This window comes from Mobula hypostoma, chromosome 3 (genome assembly GCF_963921235.1).
Source record: "Mobula hypostoma chromosome 3, sMobHyp1.1, whole genome shotgun sequence".
NCBI lineage: Eukaryota > Metazoa > Chordata > Chondrichthyes > Myliobatiformes > Myliobatidae > Mobula > Mobula hypostoma.
Window position 1 is genome coordinate 170,354,873 of NC_086099.1, and position 21,766 is coordinate 170,376,638.

The 21,766-nt window shown below is 40.9% G+C and overlaps 1 protein-coding gene across 1 annotated transcript in view; it reads right to left on the bottom strand.

Moving 5' to 3' along the window:
• Positions 1 to 8,321: 8,321 nt before the first annotated feature.
• Positions 8,322 to 21,766, bottom strand: part of LOC134343756 (zona pellucida-binding protein 2-like) — an 80,824-nt gene continuing 67,379 nt past the window's right edge. The window contains exons 8-10 of the mRNA XM_063042497.1: positions 19,246 to 19,407; positions 17,565 to 17,637; positions 8,322 to 8,712 (exon numbers count right to left, since the gene is read on the bottom strand). Of these exons, the coding sequence (XP_062898567.1) occupies positions 8,322 to 8,712; positions 17,565 to 17,637; positions 19,246 to 19,407 (626 nt within the window). The remainder of the gene's footprint in view (positions 8,713 to 17,564; positions 17,638 to 19,245; positions 19,408 to 21,766) is intronic.

Consider the following 21,766-nt stretch of genomic DNA (forward strand, 5'->3'; position numbering starts at 1 on the left):
GGTTGATTGGAGTAGGTTGTTTGCAGGCAAAAGGACCCCAAGCAAGTAGGAAGCTTTTAAAGTTGAGTGGCAGCTTAAGGGTGCATGTTCCTCTTAGAGTGAAGAGCAAGGCTAGTAGGAATAGGGAATCCTGATTGACAAGAGATTTTGAGGTCTTGGCCAGGAAAAAGGAGCCATGAGTGAAGTACAGGCAGCTGGCATACGATGAGTCTCTGGTCTCCAGTCTAAGAAATAGCCTTTGATCAACACCCTCTACTTTCTACCATCAAGGTTATGGTTCAATCGCTGGCAAGTGGGACTATTTTGGATGTGGCATCTTGTTTGGAATAAACCAGCTGGGCCGAAGCACCAGTTTCCATACTATATAACTATGATTCTGTGCGTTTCAGTTTGCCTCTGATGCTTTATTGATCCTCTATCAAGTGACAACTTATGGTAGCCATTCAGTAATTGAGCATTTAATCTATCATCACATCTTTGGGAAATGTGAAAAACCAGAACATAATAGAAATCCGCACAATTATAGTGAGAATCCCATGATCCCATTATAAAAAAAACACAATCAAGGTTCTTCGTCTAGAATCCAGTAGTTTCCAAAGTGGGCAACATTGCCTTCCTGGGGGCTGTGACAGTCTCTAAGAGGAATACAAAATAAAAGGGGGTGGGGGGGTAGGGCGTTCAGTAGCAAAAGAGTAGCTGAGGGTCGACAAGCTATATTTAAGAACTTAATTACTTATTATAAGGATTTGATCCGAGGGGGACCAATATCCTGGCAGAGAGGTTTGCTAAGGCTATTGGGGAAGAATTTAAACTAGAATTTGCTGGGGGGGTGGAAACCGAACTGAAGAGACAGAGGAAGGGGTGGTTGGTTCACATATGGAGAAAGCTTGTAGATAGTGTGAGAGAGAGGATAGGCAGGTGATAGAGAAGGGATACGCTCAGACCGATGGTTTGAGATGTGTCTATTTTAATGTAAGGAGTATCATGAAACAAAGCAGATGAGCTTAGAGCGTGGATCAATACTTGGCGATATGATGTTGTGGCCATTACAGAGACTTGGATGGCTCAGGGGCAGGAATGGCTACTTAGAGTGCCAGGCTTTAGATGTTTCATAAAGGACAGAGAGGGAGGCAAAAATGGTGGGGGCATGGCACTGCTGATCAGAGATAGTGTCAAAGCTGCAGAAAAGGAGGAAGTCATGGAACAATTGTCTACTGAGTCTCTGTGGGTGGAAGTTAGGAACAGGAAGGGATCAATAACTCTACTGGGTGTTTTTCTACAGACCACCCAATAGTAACAGGGACATTGAGGAGCAGACAGGGAGACAGATTCTGGAAAGATGCAATAATAACTGGGTTGGTGTGGTGGGAGATTTTAATTTCCCCAATATTGATTGACACCTCCCTTGATCAAGGGGTTTAGATGGGGTGGAATTTGTTAGGTGTGTTCAGGAAGGTTTCCTGACACAATATGTGGATAAGCCTACAAGAGGAGAGGCTGTACTTGATCTGGTATTAGGAAATTAACCTGGTCAGGTGTCAGGTCTCTCAGTAGGAGAGCATTTTGGAGATAGTGATCACAATTCTATCTCCTTTACCAAAGCATTGGACAGGGATAGGAATAGACAAGTTAGGAAAGCGTTTAATTGAAGTAAAGAGAAATATGAAGCTATCAGGCAGGAACTTGGAAGCATAAATTGGGAACAGATGCTCTCAGGGAACTGTACGGCAGAAATGTGGCAAATGTTTAGGGGATATTTGTGTGGTGTTCTGCATAGGTACGTTCCAATGAGACAAAGAAAGGATGGTAGGGTACAGGAACCATGGTGTACAAAGGCTGTTGAAAATCTAGTCAAGAAGAAAAGAAAAGCTTATGAAAGGTTCAAAAAACTAGGTAATGATAAAAATCTAGAAAATTAAAGGGCCAGCAGGAAGGAGTTTAAGAATGAAATTAGGAGAGCTAGAAGGACCCATGAGAAGGCCTTGGTGAGCAGGACTAAGGAAAACCCCAAGGCATTCTACAAGTATATGAAGAGCAGGAGGATAAGACATGAAAGAATAGGAGCAATCAAGTGTGACAATGGAAAAGTGTGTATGGAACTGGAGGAGATAGTGGAAGTACTTAATGAATACTTTGCTTCAGTATTCACTACAGAAAAGGACCTTGGCAATTGTAGGAATGACTTACAGTGGATTGAAAAGCTTGAGCATATAGACATTAGGAAAGAGGATGTGCTGGAGCTTTTGGAAAGCATCAAGTTGGATAAGTCACCGGGACTGGATGAGGTATACCGCAGGCTACTGTGGGAGGCGGGGGAGGAGATTGCTGAGCCTCTGGCTATGATCCTTCCATCATCAATGCGGACAGGAGAGTTTCTAGAGGATTGGAGGGTTGCAGATGTTGTTCCCTTATTCAAGAAAGGGAGTAGAGATAGCCCAGGAAATTATAGACCAGTGAGTCTTACTTCAGTGGTTGGTAAGTTGATGGAGAAGATCCTGAAAGGCAGGATTTATGAACATTTGGAGAGGCATTATCCGATTAGGAATAGTCAGCATGGCTTTGTCAAAGGCAGGTTCTGTCTTACGAGCCTGAGTGAATTTTTTGAGGACATGACTAAACACATCGACAAAGGTAGAGCAGTAGATGTAGTGTATATGGATTTTAGGAAAGCATTTGACAAGATACCCCATGCAAGGCTTATCGAGAAAGTAAGGAGGCATGGGATCCAAGGGGTCCTTGCTTTGTGGATCCAGAACCAGCTTGCCCACAGAAGGCAAAGAATGGTTGTAGATGGGTCATATTCTGTGTGGAGGTTGGTGACCAGTGGTGTGCCACAGGGGTCCGTTCTGGGACCTCTACTCTTTGTGATTTTTATAAATGACCTGGATGAGGAGGTGGAGGGATGGGTAAGTAAATTTGCTGATGACATAAATGTTGGGGTGTTGTGGATAGTGTGGAGGGCTGTCAGAAGTTACAGTGGGACATTGATAGGATGCAAAACTGGGCTAAGAAGTGGCAGTTGGAGTTCAACCCAGATAAGTGTGAGGTGATTCATTTTGGTAGGTCAAATATGATGGCAGAATATAGTATTAATGGTCAGACTCTTGGCAGCGTGGAGGATCAGAGGGATCTTGGGGTCCGTATCCATAGGACACTCAAAGCTGCTGCACAGGTTGACCATGTCGTTAAGAAGTGCATTAAGTGCATTGGCCTTCATCAACTGTGGGATTGAATTCTAGAGCCAATAGGTAATATTACAGATGTACAGAACCCTGGTCAGACCCCACTTGAAGTACTGTGTTCAATTCTGGTTACCTCACAACAGGAAGGATGTGGAAACTATAGAAAGGGGCAGAGGAGATTTACAAGGATGTTGCCTGATTGGGGAGCATACCTTACGAGAATAGGTTGAGTGAACTTGGCCTTTTCTCCTTGGAGCAATGGAGGATGAGAGGTGACCTGATAGAGATGTATAAGATGATGAGAGGCATTGACCGTGTGGATACTCAGAGACTTTTTCCCAGGGCTAACATGAGAGAGCACAGTTTTAAGTTGCTTGGAAGTAGGTACAGAGGAGATGTCAGGGGTAAGTTTTTTATACAGAGAGTGTTGAGTGCATGGAATGGGCTGCCAGCAACTGTGGTGGAGGTGGATACAATAGCAACACACACAAAAAATGCTGGTGAACGCAGCAGGTCAGGCAGCATTTATAGGAAGAGGTACAGTCGACGTTTTGGGCCGAGACCCTTTGTCAAGACTAACTGAAAGAAGAGATAGTAAGAGATTTGAAAGTGGGAGGGAGAGGGGGAGATCAGAAATGATAGGAGAAGACAGGAGGGGGAGGGATGGAGTTAAGAGCTGGAAAGTTGATTGGCAAAAGAGATATGAAAAGATCATGGGATGGGAGGTCTTGGGAGAAAGAAAGGGGGAGGGAGAGAAAAACCCAAAGCATGGGCAAGGAGTTATAGTGAGAGGGACAGAGGGAGAAAAAAGAGACAGAAAAAAACACAGATGGGGTATGAAGGGGAGGTGGAGCATTAATGGAAGTTAGAGAAGTCAATGTTCATGCCATCAGATTGGAGGCTACCCAGACGGAATATAAGGTGTTGTTCCTCCAACCTGAGTGTGGCTTCATCTTTACAGTAGAGGAGGCCGTGGATAGACATATCAGAATGGGAATTGGACGTGGAATTAAAATGTGTGGCCACTGGGAGATCCTGCTTTCTCTGGTGGACAGAGCGTAGGTGTTCAGCAAAACAGTCTCCCAGCCTATGCCGGGTCTCGCCAATATATAGAAGGCTGCATCGGAAGCACTGGCTGCAGTATATCACCCCAGCCGACTCACAGGTGAAGTGTCACCTCACCTGGAAGGACTATCTGGGGCCCTGAATGGTGGTAAGGGATGGAGTGTAAGGGCAGGGGTAGCACTTGCTCCGCTCACAAGGTTAAGTGCCAGGAGGGAGATCGGTGGGAAGGGATGGGGGGACGAATGGACAAGGGAGTTGCGTAGGGAGCAATCCCTGCGGAAAGCAGACGGAGATGGGGAGGGAAAGTTGTGCTTAGTGGTGGGATCCCGATGGAGGTGGCGGAAGTTACGGAGAATTATATGTTGGACCCGGAGGCTGGTGGGGTTGTAGGTGAGGACAAGGGGAACCCTATTCCTAGTGGGGTGGCGGGAGAATGGGGTGAGAGCAGATGTGCGTGAAACAGGAGAGATGCGTTTGAGAGCAGAGTTGATAGTGGAGGAATGGAAGCTCCTTTATTTAAAAAAGGAGGGCATCTCCTTCGTTCTGGAATGAAAAGCCTCATCCTGAGAGCAGATGTGGCGGAGACGGAGGAACTGCAAGAAGGGGATGGCATTTTTGCAAGAGACAGGGTGGGAAGAGGACTAGTCCAGGTAGCTGTGAGAGTCCGTAGGCTTATAGTAGACATCAGTAGATAAGCTGTCTCCAGAGATAGAGTCAGAAAGATCAAGGAAGGGGAGGGAGGTGTCAGAAATGGACCAGGTAAACTTGAGGGCAGGGTGAAAGTTGGAGGCAAAGTTAATGAAGTCAAAGAGCAATAGGGTCTTTTAAAAGACTCCTGGATAGATACATGGAGCTTAGAAAAATAGAGGGCTGTGGGTAACCCTAGGTAATTTCTAAAGTCAGTACATGTTCAGCACAGCATTGTGGGCCAAAGGGCCTGTATTGTGCTGTAGGTGTTCCATGTTCTATATTTAATTCATAAATTCACTAGATTTGGCTATCTAGTTCATGTTCCAATCTCTGCAAATTAGTCCATCTGCAAGATTTAATCAGAGTTCAGTGGCTGAAGGCTTCACAGACCACTGCACAAATCCTATCAAATTGAATTATAACATAAGTTGTCTGATCAATTAGAGTAGTTTCCTCTCCAATAATTGCATGAAAATCAAAGCTGTATTGAGCCATTCTCTAATAACACTGGACAACAAAGGTTATGCTTCGAGTACTTTTTGGTATATCTTATGGATTTTGGGCTGCTGATCATGAAAATCACTCTGAAATTTTCCTATCACACACTATTTTTTAAAATTGCCTATATTTGTTATTTCAGTTCATAATTCAATCAGAATAACTGATGCAAAGATTAAGGAAGGCATTTTTGTTGGTCCAAAAATCAAACAGGTCATCAATGACCAGCAATTCAAATAACTTCTAGTGGGACTGGAGAAAATTGGAAGGAAGGCATTCAAAAGGATGTTGTGGAAAATTTTCCTGGCAATAATAGAGCACCAAAGTACATGCAGTTGGTTCACAACATACTTCAAGCATACAAAACCATGAAGCACAACATGTCACTAAACATTCATTTTCTGCATTCCCATTTAGACTTCTTCCCTGCAAATCTTGACACTCTCAGTGACAAGCATGGTGGAAGGTTTCACCGGGACATTGCGGTCATGGGGAAATGGTATCAGGGCAACTGGAATCCATCAATGCTGGCTGATTATTGTTGGGCACTTCAGTGAGTTATTGAATATGAATGAAAATTATCAACAAAATATTTTTAGCTTAGTTGAACTATTGCAAAGCATCAGCACCATTATGCAATTAATATTCAATGAAAGTTAATTTCTTGTTTCTCCAAATTCCGATGTGATAAAGGTAGTCTGACATTATATTTGTGTTCAGCTTCAAGCGGTTTATCATAAACTAAAAAAAATTCTGAGGAAGCTACACTTCAGAAAAAAAATTGTTGTCCAGTGTATGAAAAAGAAACCAAAAGCTCTAAAATTTTGAATTCCTGCCAACTACTAAATAGCACACTGAGTTTCAGGAATATCAAGGACTAGTCCATAACTAAAAAGCATTTGCAACTGAAGATATAACACCTATCAAAACTTAACAATATAAACAATATTGAATACTTGGTTAACTATTTCCCCGAGTCCAGATAGTATTGAATTATTGACAAGTTTTTCACTGTATATTTCAATATGAGATAAAATTATTTAAAATTTTAGAGTATTCAATTTTTCAAATCAAGTAAACATCTCTGGATATCTAAAGGCATGTCTTTAAACTGATATGCCAAACTGTCTCTTAAAGCAGATAAGTCCCCACTTTACAGCAATGCTATCACACATTCCACCACGAAGAGAAAATTACAGCAGTTCTTAGGTAATAAGTAAATGAGGAAACTGAATGTTCATCAATCAATATTTAGAAATGCACTTAATATGGAAAACTTGCTGTATGCTTTAAGGATGATGTACTTAAATACGACTATGGTAAGAAATAGTGATTTGTACTTGTCATATGACATTGAGCAGTTCATATCTTGTTTGTAAACTTCAAACTTTTCAAGCCCATTTCAGTTCCTTTTAATCATGTAACATACTCGATATTTCCTATTTTTATCTTACTTAGATATTTTTAAAAGGGCATCATGTTGTTTTCTTCGCTGTTAATTTCATTTTACATAAATATTTAAAATACATGTGAAAAAGTATCAAGCTGAGTAGTAAATACAAGAGAATCTACAGATGTTGGAAAATAGTTGAATAGTATTATATTAATATTCCTCATGAAATATAAAATTATACTTGGAAACTTTCGTTAAACTGAAGACAATGTTAGATTAGATTAGATTAGATTAGATTATGAGGACTCACAGTCCTCTTTTATTGTCATTTAGTAATGCATGCATTAAGAAATGATACAATGTTTTTCCAGAATGATATCACAGAAACACATGACAAACCTACTTTAAAACTGACAAAAACCACATCATTGTAACATATAGTTACAACAGTGCAAAGCAATAACGTAATTTGATAAGAACAGACCATGGGCACGGTAAAAGTCTCAAAGTCTCTCGAAAGTCCCATCATCTCATGCAAATGGTGAACCTCCAGCACCGCAAACTTGCCATTGCAGCATCCTGGAAGCATCCGACCACAGTCCGACTCCAAGTCCGTCCGAAAAACTCCGAGCCTCCGACCAGCTCTCCGACACCGAGCACTGAGCACCATCTCTGCCGAGCGCTTCAACCCTGGCCCCGGCAACAGGCAATAGGCAAAGCTGAGGATTTGGGGTCTTCCCCTCCGGAGGTTCTCGATCGCACAGTAGCAGCGGCAGCAAAGCGGGCATTTCAGAAGTTTCTCCAGGTGTTCGTCCGTGCTTCTCATGGCTGTCTCCATCAAATCAGGATTGTGCACGACCTCCTAGTTAACACATATCAATATCAATTCAGAATGGCCGCGCGTGCTGCGTCGCGCTGCCATGTTGATTGTTTTGCCTCAAAATCGAAATGAATTATTTCATAAAACGCATTTCAATCTTTTATTTTAGTGACTTAAATTGTCATGCTTCCAATATTTTAAAAATGGAGATGTTATAGACTGGAAAAGACATGTAATTTTAAACCTCAAATAGAGTAACTATTTCAAACTCAAAATATAATAAGAAACTTAAAATTCCTGAAAATGATCATGCTCTCTTGAATGCTTAATAATCTACACAAATTAAGCAGTTAAGGAAATCTCATCAAATAAAGTGTTTTACAGTAAAAAGAAAACAATCTTTACTATATCAGAATATATGAACTTTATTCCCATGTGTATGTTTCCCTATGTATACAGTATAATTTAAACCATTTTGTTAACATTGATGAATTAAAGCATTTAAAATTTTAAATAAACACCTTAAGATGATATGACATTCTTTCTTCTATCTCTTTTTTTATATTTAGCATTATCTACAGTACATCCTCAAAGAACAATATGCAGCCTGCAGTTTACAGACTATTGATGTGAGATTTCACATCGGTACAGATTTTGGCACGAAGTTTATGAACTACCTTCCATGCCTGAAGATTGCTTCTAGATTTTGAGGAGTTGAACTTCTTGATGTAAAGCAGGAATCATCTGATGTGTATGGAGAAATGCATTCCTCCATACTGCTCTCTGGGCATGCAGTTTCATCGGACTTCAAAGTGTCAAAGGTCCTGCATGTGTCAGTATCTGTATCACTAAGTAAACCAATGCACTGTTCATCTGAGAATTCTACTCCATGTTTTGGAGAATGCCTAACAATAAATTGTGAAGGCCTTAACTTGCTTTTCTGTTCCAATAAGTCAACACTTTTAATAATATTTGCTAGTGTTTTCACCTCTTCTTTTACGTCTTCCTCCTTTACCTGAACGTATTTCCCCTTCATTGGTGTTTTGCAATACTTCCGACATACTCTGTAAAATGAACATAAATAGCTCAAGAATTGCAATACAATGATCAGAACATTCATTCTAATGAAGGGTACCAACATGAAATATAAATTCTGTTTTACTTTTCGCAGATGGTGCTTGTACATCTAAGCATTTCCAGCATTTCTTTTAAATTTAAATTCAAATGTATGATATAATTATAAATTATAACTTGCTAATGCAACTCTTACATTGGTGTTCATGCTATTCTACAGGAATTGATACTTTACCTTCTGCAGTTTTATCAAAACAACTAATTTATCAGGAAAATTCAGTAATTGAGACAGTTATTGGGGGAGTGTTGATGGTAATGTTTCAGCCTCTGCATTATTTTGTTTGATACTTTATCTTATGCAACTTTATCAAAACAACTGATTGATAAGGAAAATTTGGTGATTGAAACTGTTCATTTAAAGTTATTGTGGGAGTGGTGGTGGTAACATTTCAGCATCCAAAGTATTTTGTTCTGGTTAGCTGAAACTGTCTCCTTCTCACTAAAGAGAACAGAATTTCTCCTGTTCATAGAATGAAAGTCAAAGTGATATTCAACAGGTTTAATGTTTACCAAAATGAAATCACAAAAAAAAAATTGGTGCCTCAGAACCTTTCTTTACTAAGCTTCAGTGTTATATACATATTCTACAGGATTATAATGATGCAAAATTTGGGAGTGTTTTCATTTTGCTGAAGTTCCATCCAGTCTGCCTTCCATTATTACATTATTACCAATTTTTATCCAACAATTAAACTAAATAAAATGTTTTAAATGGGAAAAATGCTTGAAGCTATCGTTAATAGGTAGACATCTGGCAGATACACCATGGACTCATGAAGGTCACCTTTGACAAACTTAATGGAGTTCTTTGAGGATATAATGAGCTCAGTGGATAGAGGAAGTTATCTGATAAGGTGCCACATAAAAGACATCAATTACATAAGGATACAAAGAGTTGGGGTAATGTATTAGCATGAATAGAGGATTGGTTAACCAATAGAAGGCAAAGAGTTGGAAATAAACAGTGCTTCTCTGATTCGTGGTCAGGGTCTAGCTGAGAGCCACAGGGGTCGGTGCTAGGCCGGCAACTGTTAATGACATACATTAATGATTTGAAAGATAAGACAGAGTATTGTGTATCCACAGTAAGTTTGCTGATGACACTAAATTGAGTGTAAAGGCAAATTGTGCCAAGGATGCAGAGAGTTTTCAGTGAGATATAGATAGGGTAAGTGTGTGGACAAGAGTCTGGCAGATGGAATACAATATTAGTAAATGTGAGGTCATCAGTTTGGAAGGAAAAATAAAAGATCAGATGATTATTTAAGTGGTGCAAAATTGCAGTCTGCTGTTCTACAGAGAAACTTGGGAGTGCTTGTGCATGAATTGCAAAAGATGTTTTGCAAGCACAACAGGTTATTAAGAAGGTAAATGGAATGTTGACATTTATTGCTAGAAGGATTGAATTTGAGCAGGGAAATAATTCTGCAACTGTATGGAGTACTTATAAGGCCACACCTGGAGTACCGTGTGCAGTTCTGGTCTTCCTATTTGAGGAAAGATATACTGACTTTGGAGGTGGTGCAGCAGATGCTCACCAAGTTATGTATAGGCAGAAACTAAAGACCACGGCACTAGTGGTGAGGATCAAGAAGGTATGATCAAAGGAGGTGGAGAAGCACTTCCAGGACTGCTTTGAGTCAATGTACTGGACAATATTCAGGGGTTCATCGCTGGTTCTGAATTAATATGCCACAGTTATCATCGACTTCATCAAGACCTGTGTGGAAGAGTGTGTGCCTGTGAGGACATACAGGACCAACTCAAACCAAATGCCACGGATGAAGCTAGAGATTTTGAGTCTTCTGAGGACTAGATATGTGGCATTCAAGGCCAATGATACAGAACTTTACAATAAGCTGTGGTAGGGTTTGCAGGCTACTACTTCCTAAAAGGCGAAACCCAACATCATGCTCGGCTCTGATGCTTCACTCCCAGGTAAGCTGACCGTATTTTATGCATGCTTTGAAAGGAAGAATAAAACTACACCTGTGTGAATGCCTGTGCCATTTGGTGACCCTGTAACCTTTGTGTCAGAGGTTGAGGCCAGAACATCTTTCATGAGGATGAACCCTTGCAAGGTGTCAGTTCCTGATGGTGTACTTGCTAGGGTATTGAAAACCTGTACCAACCAACTGGCTGCAGTGCTCAAGGTCATCTTCAATTTCTCACTGCTGCAGCTGGGGGATCCCACCTACTTCAAACGGGCAACAACCACACCAGTGCCCAAGAACAGCAGCCTCAATGACTATAGCTCAATTGCACACCTGCGGTCATGAAGTGCTTTGAGAGGTTGGTCATAGCCAGAATCAACTCCTGCCTAAGCAAGAACCTGGACCTGTTGCAATCTGCCAATCACCACAATAGGTCTACAGTAGATGCAGTCACACTAGCTCCACTTGGCCTTCGATCACTTGGACAATAGCAATACCTGCTTCAGGCCGCTGTTTACTGATTACAGCTCAGCATTCAACACAATCATAGCCCCAGTACTAATCAACAATCCTCTGTACCTTCCTCTGCAACTGGATCCTTGACTTCTTCAACAACAGCCCATAGTCAGTCATAAGCAATGTACTTCATGACATATGCCAGTGATATTAAACCTGATTCTGATTCTGGAGATGAGAGAGTCACTGAGCCCTGAGAAAAGATTGAATCACCTGGAACTATACAAACTGAAATTCAGAAGAATGAGAGGGAGTCTTACGTAAAATTATTAAAGAGATAAATAAGACAGGGGCAGGAAAGTAGTTTCCACTGGTGAGCGAGATTAGAACTAGAGGACATAGCCTTAAAACATGGGGATTAGATTTAGGATGGAGATGAGAACAAACTGCTTTTTGCAGAGATGAGTGAATCTGTGGAAATATCTGTGCAGGGAAACAGTGGAAGCTATCTCACTAAATACATTTAAGACACAGTTAGATTGATTTTTCATGGCAGGAGAATTAGGGGTTATGGGGAAAAGTCAGGTAGGTGGTGCTGAGTCCACAGCTAGATTGCCATAATCTTATCAAATGGTGGCGCACGCTCAGCAGGACACATGGCATACTCCTGCTCTGATTTCTTATCTTCTTCTGATAACAGAACTCACTAAGGGCATAGTAGTATCTCCATGAATTATTATTCATTTAACTGTTCCTTTCTGTTATTTGCATCACTTCAAGATACCTATAAAATATTAGTTTCACCTTTATTCATTTTGTCTTATTGTTTGCTGTCTGTGTGGAGTTTCCATGTACCCCCTATAACCATGTGCACCTCCTCTGGGTAATCTGGTTTCCCCCCACAACAGAAAGTTATGGATGTTGGTTGATACTGGTAGGTTCACTGCCCACTGTAAATTGCCCCTAGCATGAAGATAGGATTTTGGGGGAGGGTGGGGGGGGGTGAGGTAGTGGGTGAAGCCAATGAGAAATTGGAGAGAATAAAAAAAATGGGATTATAGTAACACTAGTGTAAAATGCTGTGGGCATGTGGCCAAGTGGTTAAGGCATTGGACTAGTGATCTGAAGGTTGTGAGTTAGATCCCCAGCCAAGGCAGCGTGTTGTGTCCTTGAGCAAGGCACTTAACCACACAGTGCTCTGCGACGACACTGGTGCCAAGCTGAATCAGCCCTTGCCCTTCCCTTGGACAACATCGGTGTCATGGAGAGGGGAGACTTGCATCATGGGCAACTGCCGGTCTTCTATACAACCTTACCCAGGCCTGCGCCCTGGAGAGTGAAGACTTTCCAGGTGCAGATCCATGGTCTCACAAGACTAACGGATGCCTTATAGTGTAAAATGGGTGGTTGATAACTGTCTGGACTCAGTAGGCTAAAGACCCTACTTATGTGTTGTTGCCTCTACAACTGTCTGCGCGGGACCCTCAGTAGTTCAGTATGTTGATTAGTAAATTAGCTAACCCAATGGAAACCCAATATCTAAATTACCTGACGGAATAAAGATAGATGTGAAATAGGAAGGAACATAAGTTTACAAGGAGGCATAATAGATTAAAGTTTAAAGTAAATTTATTATCAAATTGTGTAAATGTTACCAGACATTACCCTGAGATTCATTTTCTTGTAGGCATTCACATTAGAACAAATAAATACAATACAATCAATGAAAACCTAAATACAAAGACTGACGACCAATGTGCAAAAGAAGACAAACTGAGAAAATACAAATAAATAAACTCATACAGCACATAGATACTATTGAGAACACAACTTGCAGAGTCCTTGGAAGTACAGTAAGTCCATAGGTTGTGGAATCAGGTCAGCCCTGTGTGAGTGAAGTTATCCATGCCAGTTCAGCAGTCTGATGGCTGATGGGCAATAACTGCTCCTGAACCTGGTGGTGTGGGACCCAAGGCTCCTGTACCTTCTTTCTAATGGCAGCAACAAAAAAACATCATGGCCTGTAAGATGGAAGCTGCTTTCTTATGGCAGCACTGCTTGCAACACTGACAAATAGACCAATTCAGTGTGAGTTAATCCATTTTCCACAAAAAAAGATAGATCTAAGTATTCTATAAACGCTGAAAAGCTAGGAATGGTAGAGTTGCAAGCAGATTTACAGATCACTAAACTCCAATGATTATCAAAAAGGACAGAATGGCGTTACCCATTATATCTAAGATCAAGAATGTGAAGACACAGGGTTCAGGGTAAAGGACAAGTGGTTTACAACAAATCTCAGGAAGGGTGGAATCCGGAACTCATCACTTGGGTTGGTGGTAGGTGCTTTCAGAACATTTAAGACCTATCTAAATGACCATTTGAATGCCAAATCATAGAATTAGATAAGTACTTGATTACTGGTGTTGACATGGTGGGCTACAAACCTGCTTCGGTTCTATATGACTCTATGACCTATTGATGAACTTCCGTTGCAGCTACATAAAGTCTTGATTAGACCACAATCAGTTCTTATAATGTATATATTGGTCTTGGAAAAAATGCGACAAGCATCTGCCCAGGCTTTAAGGGTTAAATTATGAAGAGAGAATTTAAATACTAGCACAGTTTTCCCTGGGTGAATCAAATGGTGTATTAGTATTTCTGGGTTTTGAAGGAAATTGATAGGAAGAAAGACAGAAATTCCATTCCATGTTTAAGTCAAGGGGGCATAAGCATAAAATAAATGATAAGCCATTCAAAGAGGAATTAGGAAACATTTCACTCAAAGTGTAGAACTCTCCCCATGAGAAACTATAAATGTCAGTTTAATTAGTAATTTTAAATATGAATCTACAAGATACAGATATGGAATTAGGGAGGAAGATGAAGCTTGAATACGAATCAGCCATAATCACATTGATTACCCTGTGCATAAAGTGAATATAAATCAGTGCCGTTTCTGGTTGACAGTACATTCTCAAACTTCTGGTCAGACGTGCATTCACACCCTCTTTTTTCCTTGCTAACTTCAGATTTCTGTACAGTTTTCACATTGTATGTGACTGAAAGCTGCTTCACTAAAAATAGTGCTAATGTCTGTACAAACAGGTAGCACAAGAACACCAAATCGAGGGACAGAGCGGACAAGGGAAGGACTTGAACATGAAAGGAAAATAACTTCGGAGAGGGTGGTGCATAGAATTTGGAGGGAGAAGAGACTGTAGAATCTAGGGTTTTTCCTCCTGGTAAGAGATGAGGTTGCAAGAGGAGATAAAGACATTTAAAGTCATGTTAGCCACGAAAAGCAGCTGGAGACAAATTATTCCCCTTGGTAGAAAAGGGTGGTTGCCTTGCTGCTGCTTGTATGTGGGATGGGGCACCTGGAGGGGGCTTTGGGGTTTTAACGTTTAACTGTCATTCATCCTTTGGGGCGTTCCTCCGTTTTTGTGGATGTTTGCAAAGAAAAAGAACTTCAGGATGTATACTGTATACATTTCTCAGACAGTGAATGTACCTATTGAAAAAAGTCAAGAACTAGGGGACAAGAACATGCACGATTGGCAAAATAAAGTAAAACGGACATGTGGAACAGCCTTTTTTTTATGCAGTAAGTTGTAAGGGTTTGAAATGCACTACCTAGGTGGTAGTGAAGACAGACTTAACTGTAGTATTTAAAAGCAAATTGGATAAACTGCTAAAGGGAAAGAATACAAGGAAAGGACAGTTGAACAGTCTAGCTAGATAGTTAAATACAAAACTGGGATGGTTCTGACATAGTCATAATCATTCTTTATTGATCCCCAGGGAAATTTGGTTTCATTACATCCTCCTCCTGTGCTATATTTGTTCTGTCTGTGATTTTTAATGAGGAAGATCAGGTCATTGAGCTAACTGGATAGCTCTACTCAAGAATCAGTACTATCATGATATGCTGGAAGGCATAGAAATTTAACTGCATATTGTTTCAAGCCATGTTGCCAGAACCCCTCAATTTAACCCTAGCTTAATCACGGGACAATTTACCCCAACGGCACACGCCCCCACACTCCTGCACCCATTCAAACAAGCACATATACGATTTTCAACTACCTCCCTGCGCAAGGCACTGGTCCAAATGCTTTCGCACAACCTGATGTCTGACAGTCTGAGAGTTCAGGAGGCCTGGAAGTGGCACATCCTGTGACTGGAGGTTTGTCTGTGTGTGGTTTGGGGTGTCTGAGTGTAGGGTTTGGGAAAAAAAAGGACTTGTTTTGCTGATGTTGTCTAGTTTTGATTTGTTTATACTGTTTGTGTTGCACTTCCATGGGCATGCTATGTGTGTCGACACTTGCAGGCTGCCCCCAGCACATCCTTGGGTATGCTGTTTGTTAACGCAAATGACATATCTCACTGTACGTTTCAATGAATGAATCAGAATCTGAATCCACTATCAGCCAATATCCCCTCCCCCCACCTTACTTCTTCCTCCCTTATCAACGCGTGACGTCCCGGTCCAGCCCACACCACCGCACAACAACTCAGCGACTGGTTCATTCACAACAACATAAGAAATATGAGTAGAAATAGGCCACATGCATGCCTTTCCCCTCTAACATTTAATTTTACAACTATGCAAAAATCTAACTATGTTAGCTATGTTTTTGTCGAGATAGCCACTACCACTTGCTTCCCTAGACAGAGAATTCCACAAATTTACTACTCGCTGGGAAAAAATGAATTTCCCGAATCTTGAAGCTATGTTCCATAGTTCTAGTCTCACTCACCAGTGAACACTATGTTCTGGCCCCTATATTATCTATCCCTTTCAAAATTTCACATAAAATACCCTTTCATTCTTCTGAATTCCAGTCAGTATGGTCCCAGGTGACTCAATTTCTTCTCAAAGGCTAACTCCCTCATTTCCAGAATCCACCTGGTGAACATTCAGTGTATCACCTCCAAAGCCAGTATATCTTTCCTCAAGTCAAGAGACCGGAACTACACACAGTACTCCAGTTGTGGCCTCACCAGTACACTATAGCATAACCCCCACACTCTTATGTTAAATCCTTCTAGCAATGAAAGCTAATATTCTATTTGCATCTTTAATATCTTGTGCAGCTGAAAATCACCCTTTTGCAATTCATGCATACACACTCCCACTCCCAAGTCTTTCTGCAAAATAGCATGATACAATTTGTCACCATTTAAATAATAATCTGATTGTTTATTTTTTTCTTCCAAAATGCATGAACTCATATTTACCAATGTTGTACTCCATCTTCCAGACCATTGCCCACACACTTAATCAAATCTATATCTCTCTGCAGGCTATCTACATTCTCTGCACAATTTGTTTCTCCACTCAATTTAGTATCATCAGCAAACTTAGTTATGGTCTTCAAAATTGTGAACAGTTGCAATTACCCTGTGGATATTTTCATTACCCAAACTGAGGATCCAGGCCCTATTCCTCCACCATTCCACTCCTAACATACTGTGTAGAAAATGAAGATCTAATTATACTCCAATTACGAGATTGTTTCAGTTATAGACAGCATTTTAAAACAGGGATCCCCAACCTTTTTTGCACTGCAGACCGGTTTAATATTGATGATATTCTTGCGGACTGGCCGATCACGGGGGGGTGCGGGGGAGGGGGCTGTGTTCAAGTAGGGTTAAACTCACCTCAGCATGTCTTTTACAGTTAGGGTTGCCAACTTTCTCACTCCCAAATAAGGGACAAAAGTAGCAGTCAAATCCCAGGATGCTTGCGTTTACCCCAGGAAAGACTACCATGACCATGAAGCCTTGCGCGGGCACCTGTGTGCGCTTGTATGACGTGCGCATGCGTGTACTTGCCAATATTTTTTTCACAAATCGGTTTTGGCTTAATTTTCCTGACTATACTACACATACATTATTTCTACTTTATCTGGGCTGTGTATTTATCACATCATTCCTGCTTTTACTATATGTTAGTGTTATTTTTGGTTTTATGTGTTAGTTGGTATGATTTGGCAGATTATTTTTTGGGTCTGGGAACGCTCAAAAAATTTTCCCATATAAATTAATGGTAATTGCTTCTTCGCTTTACGCCATTTCGGCATGGAAGGTTTCAAAGGAACGCTCTACCTTAGTGGGAGAAATACGGGACAAGGGTGGTCCTGTATGGGACAAACCAATTTAGCCCAATATACGGGATGTCCCGGCAAATACGGGACAGGTGGCAACCCTATGTTCAAGTTCAGCAGTGCGTGACAGGGAATGAGGAAAGGTGCAGCTGACTCATATCATTTCCTCAGAGCCCGGTGGCTCATGCTTTGCATCCCGGTACCGGTCCGCGACCCGGTAATTGGGGACCGCTGTTTTAAAACATTTCTGATGTTTTCGTAATGGCAGACACTTACATCCAAATGGTTATTAAAAAGATGCAAGTTCCAATTGTAGAGATCACAGGTAATATCCATTGATATATTATCCCTAAAAGAAATAATGTGAATTTGGTTAAACAGTCCTTAATATTAAATAAGTTTTACCAAGATAAGAGTGAAGACTTTAGTAATGCACAGTGACATAAACAAAAACTTCTTTGCAGGACTATCCTCTAATACTGTTAAACATGAAATTGTCGAATTGTGCAGAAACCTGCCCCATTTCTTATTTTCAACTTTGTAAAAAAAAACCCATGGAGATTCTTAGTTGAAAAATGAATTGTAATTAGTTTATAATCTTGTTCATGATCTGAAGAATAAGTATCTTATGCATTTTTATGAAAAACTGATGCAGATTAACCCACTCTGGAAAGGTAAGAACAATATACAGACTGGACCTGATTAACTTCCGCTTGGCATCTTATAGAGTCACAACATTTATGTAATTAAGTTGTATGTTTGACCTCAGTTACCTTTGCAAAGCTCAATTAATTGTAGTAATCAATAATGGAACTACCATCTGCATTTCCTTTCACATGCATAGTGTAAGGTAGAAATCTTGTATGAATTGGATGACATGTGCATCTGACCATTTGCTTCATCAACAGACTTGCTACTGGGTCCAGCGGTGATGCACTGAACACAGTGTTTGCTTTCAGCTACCCTCTTCAGCACAGACATAGCATACAAACCTATCAATTGTGTAGCATTATCATCCCTTTGGAAAAAAAAGATAAAGCTTATTCTATATTGGTTGAATTTGTTTTAATGTTTTGATCATACTTAAATTATTAATGTATTTTTAATTAAATTTATGATTGCAAGTTAAATTTGGGTGGTGTGGTGCAAATACATCTCCACTAAAGAGATGGAGACCAGCCTGTAGGTCACCCTTGGGCAAGGTGTAGCACCTGCTTAGCCCTCCTACTAGGGTCACTTGAAGCTATAGAAGCAGGCGGTGGATGGTCGCATGAGCAGCTGGTGCAGATCACGAGTCCTGGTTATGCAACCACTGACGCCAGGCAGACAATCTCTTAAGAGTATTGATAATGGCTGGGGTCACCCATCTTGTAAAGCCACTGCCCACAGAAGGCAATGGCAAAACATTTCTTGTAGAAAAATTTGCCAAGAACAATCATGGTCAGTATTCATGATCGCCCACATCATATGATACAGCACATAATGATGATGATGATGAATTTAAATTAGTTAAATAATAGTAGTTTTTAACTGTTCTCTTCCTATTAGGAACAGTTAGAAACAATTAAAAATCTTTTGCAGCTCATGACATCTCAAAGGCTGTCTGGATGTTCTGGGGGCAGTGACTCTGAGTCGGCTGCCTAGCGCCTACCCAACACTTGGAACTAGTGTGGGAGTTAATTCATTCAGTCCAACATGTCTGTCAATAGGGAGCAAAGATAGCACTAGGAGTATTTGTACCTGGTTTTAGAAAGTCTAATAAGAGTTGCAAGAATATTTCAATGGAGCAAATTATCCCCTTAATTACCATGTATGTTTATTAACTGAGCCATTAAGCAATTCCCAATCTAAGCCATGTGGCAACTGATTGTCAGATAAAAGATACAAAGGGGCAGGTGACTAACATCCAACATATTGCTTAATGAAGAAACGGGGAAAAATAACAAAATAAACTTACAATGACATTCTTGCTGAGATGTTGCCCCACTTCTATTGGTAGCTTCATTGTGTGGGCAGTTTGTGCATTCAGTCTTTCCATAATGCCTATTAAATGAACCAAAGGCACAGGGGGTGCAGATTGTATCTTGTCTTGCACTGAAATGTCCAGGTGGACAAGCCACTGTTTATGGGGAGAGAAAATAATAATACAACAAAAATGTATTAAAACCATGGAGTAAATTTATGTATTAATCAATATATGTAATGATCAACTGTATGTGGAATATTCTTATTAATGAAAAATATACACTTTACTGACCGGCCTTCTAAAATAGCTACATGAAATAACATATTCACTAATTAAGTACAAGGTTCCTTGAAGTATTGAGCATGTTTGCCTTTTGGCTACTGAGATTTTAATGAGGCCCAGCTATCAAAACTGACAGGGTCGTGTTCATCTCTGGCAAAATGATCAACTCAGCATCACATTTTGCCACAGGAAATATGCTGATGGTTAAAATTCAGGCCAGAATCTATTTTTTGTGATGCTGTTAGTGGTAGTTCAGCTTCAAGATTTCCTGCAGGGTCTTGGATTGAAAAGTGAAGGGCAAAAACTAAATTAAAGTAGGTCAACGGTGACATCCAAAGGGAAATTAAATCAAGAGTATGTTGTCAGATCCAAGGACATTACTTTAAGAAGAATTGAAGAACAGAAGCTGGACTTGGTTGTAGGGAACAAGATCAGATTAACAGTAGAACAACCTTCAAGAGTGTGAACCCTTGCCAGGTGTCAGGCCTTGCTAGTGTACCCTGACAGGGTACTGAAAACCGGTGCTGACCACTGGCTGAGGTGTGTAAAGACAACCCTGGTCTCTTTGCTGCAGTCAGAGGTTCCCATTTGTTTCAAAAGGGCTTCAAAAATAACAGTGCCCAAGAGGAGTAGGGTGAGCTGCCACAGCTATCACACAGTAGCACACACATCTGTGATTAAGTACTCTGAGAGGTTGATCGTGGCCGGAATTAACCTCAGCTTGAGCAAGGTCCTGGATCCACTGCTGACTGACTACTATCACAATTGGTCTAGGACGAGCGCAATCCCACTGGCTCACCACCCAGCCTCAGACCACCTACACAACTGCAATACCTACATCAGGCTGCTGTTTATTGATTACAATTCTGCATTCAACATCATCATCCCCTTGGTACTATTCAACAAGCTTCAAATCCTGGGCCTCTAGCACCTCCCTCTGCAATGGGATCCTTAACTTCCTCATTGGGAGACCTCAGGCAGTGCAATTGGTAATAACATCTCCTCCTAACTGACAGTGAACACAGGCACACCTCAAGGACGTGTATTTAGCCCATCGTTCTACTCTCTCCACACCTATGACCATGTAGCTATACACAGCTCAAATGCCATCTATAAACTCGCCTTTGACACAACTGTTGCTGGCAAAATCTTAGATTGTGAGAAGGAGGTATACAGGAGTAAGATAGATTAGCAATTTTCACAACGTATGTCGGTGATTTAAAAAATAAAATGATTTTGATTCTGATGGACCAGGAGGTCACCTGGATAAGCTGAAGTAAGAAAAGCCGTATGTCTGCAGGAAATCCAAGGGCCCTCCCATCCATCCCAGAATCTCTCTGGCTCTCTATGATCAGCCAGGAGGTTCCGTAGCCTTAGGACAAGGACTGTTATGATGGGAAACAGCTTCTTCCCCCAGGCAACGAGACAACTAAACTCCCTGCCACCTCCCAGGTCTCATCACTCATGAAGTGCTAGTAGCGTAAAGCCTGATTTATACGTGTGCGTACGGGCTACACCGCAGGCCTGATTTATACTTTTGCGTAGCCCTACGCTGTAGCGAGCAAGCATAGTTGTGTCTGCGTCGCTCTGCAATTCACTGCCAAAACGCTAGTTGGCGATGGGGTTTCTATGCCAATGTGCTGAGTTTCTTCGTGAGAGACATGGACAAGGAAATGCATTTCAAATATTTTCGGATGTCGGCAGGTAGATTGGACGATTTGGTTCATCGTTTCCAACCATTTATTTTGCATTAGTGTACAGACATGGCGGAAAAAAGCAACTGGAAATGCGTATGAGGAAATGCAATGCTACCAAGTGAACCAATCACAGTTGTTGTGGTCTGTGTCGCTGTGACGCATGAGTTACATTTTTGGGGAGGTGCACATCACTCTACGGCGTAGGGTTTGGCGTAGAGTACACGATATCTATGGCGTACAAGTATAAATCAGCCTTTATACTGTTTACTCTTTGACTTGTGTCATAAGTGCATCTTATGCTAAATGTCAATCTTCTGGAATATATTTTGTTATTTGTGGTAATGCTACTTTATGTGTTGTGTGTGAGTTGTATGTAATATGTTGTGGAGGAACATTTTTTCATTTGGTGGTATACATGTATATGGTTGGATGACAATAAACTGAACTTGAAGAATGAAGTCTCTTTTTAGCCTAAGTGAATCTGTGTTCCTCCTCTTTGAACCACTGCAGGAGAAATGGCAAGGCTGCTCCCA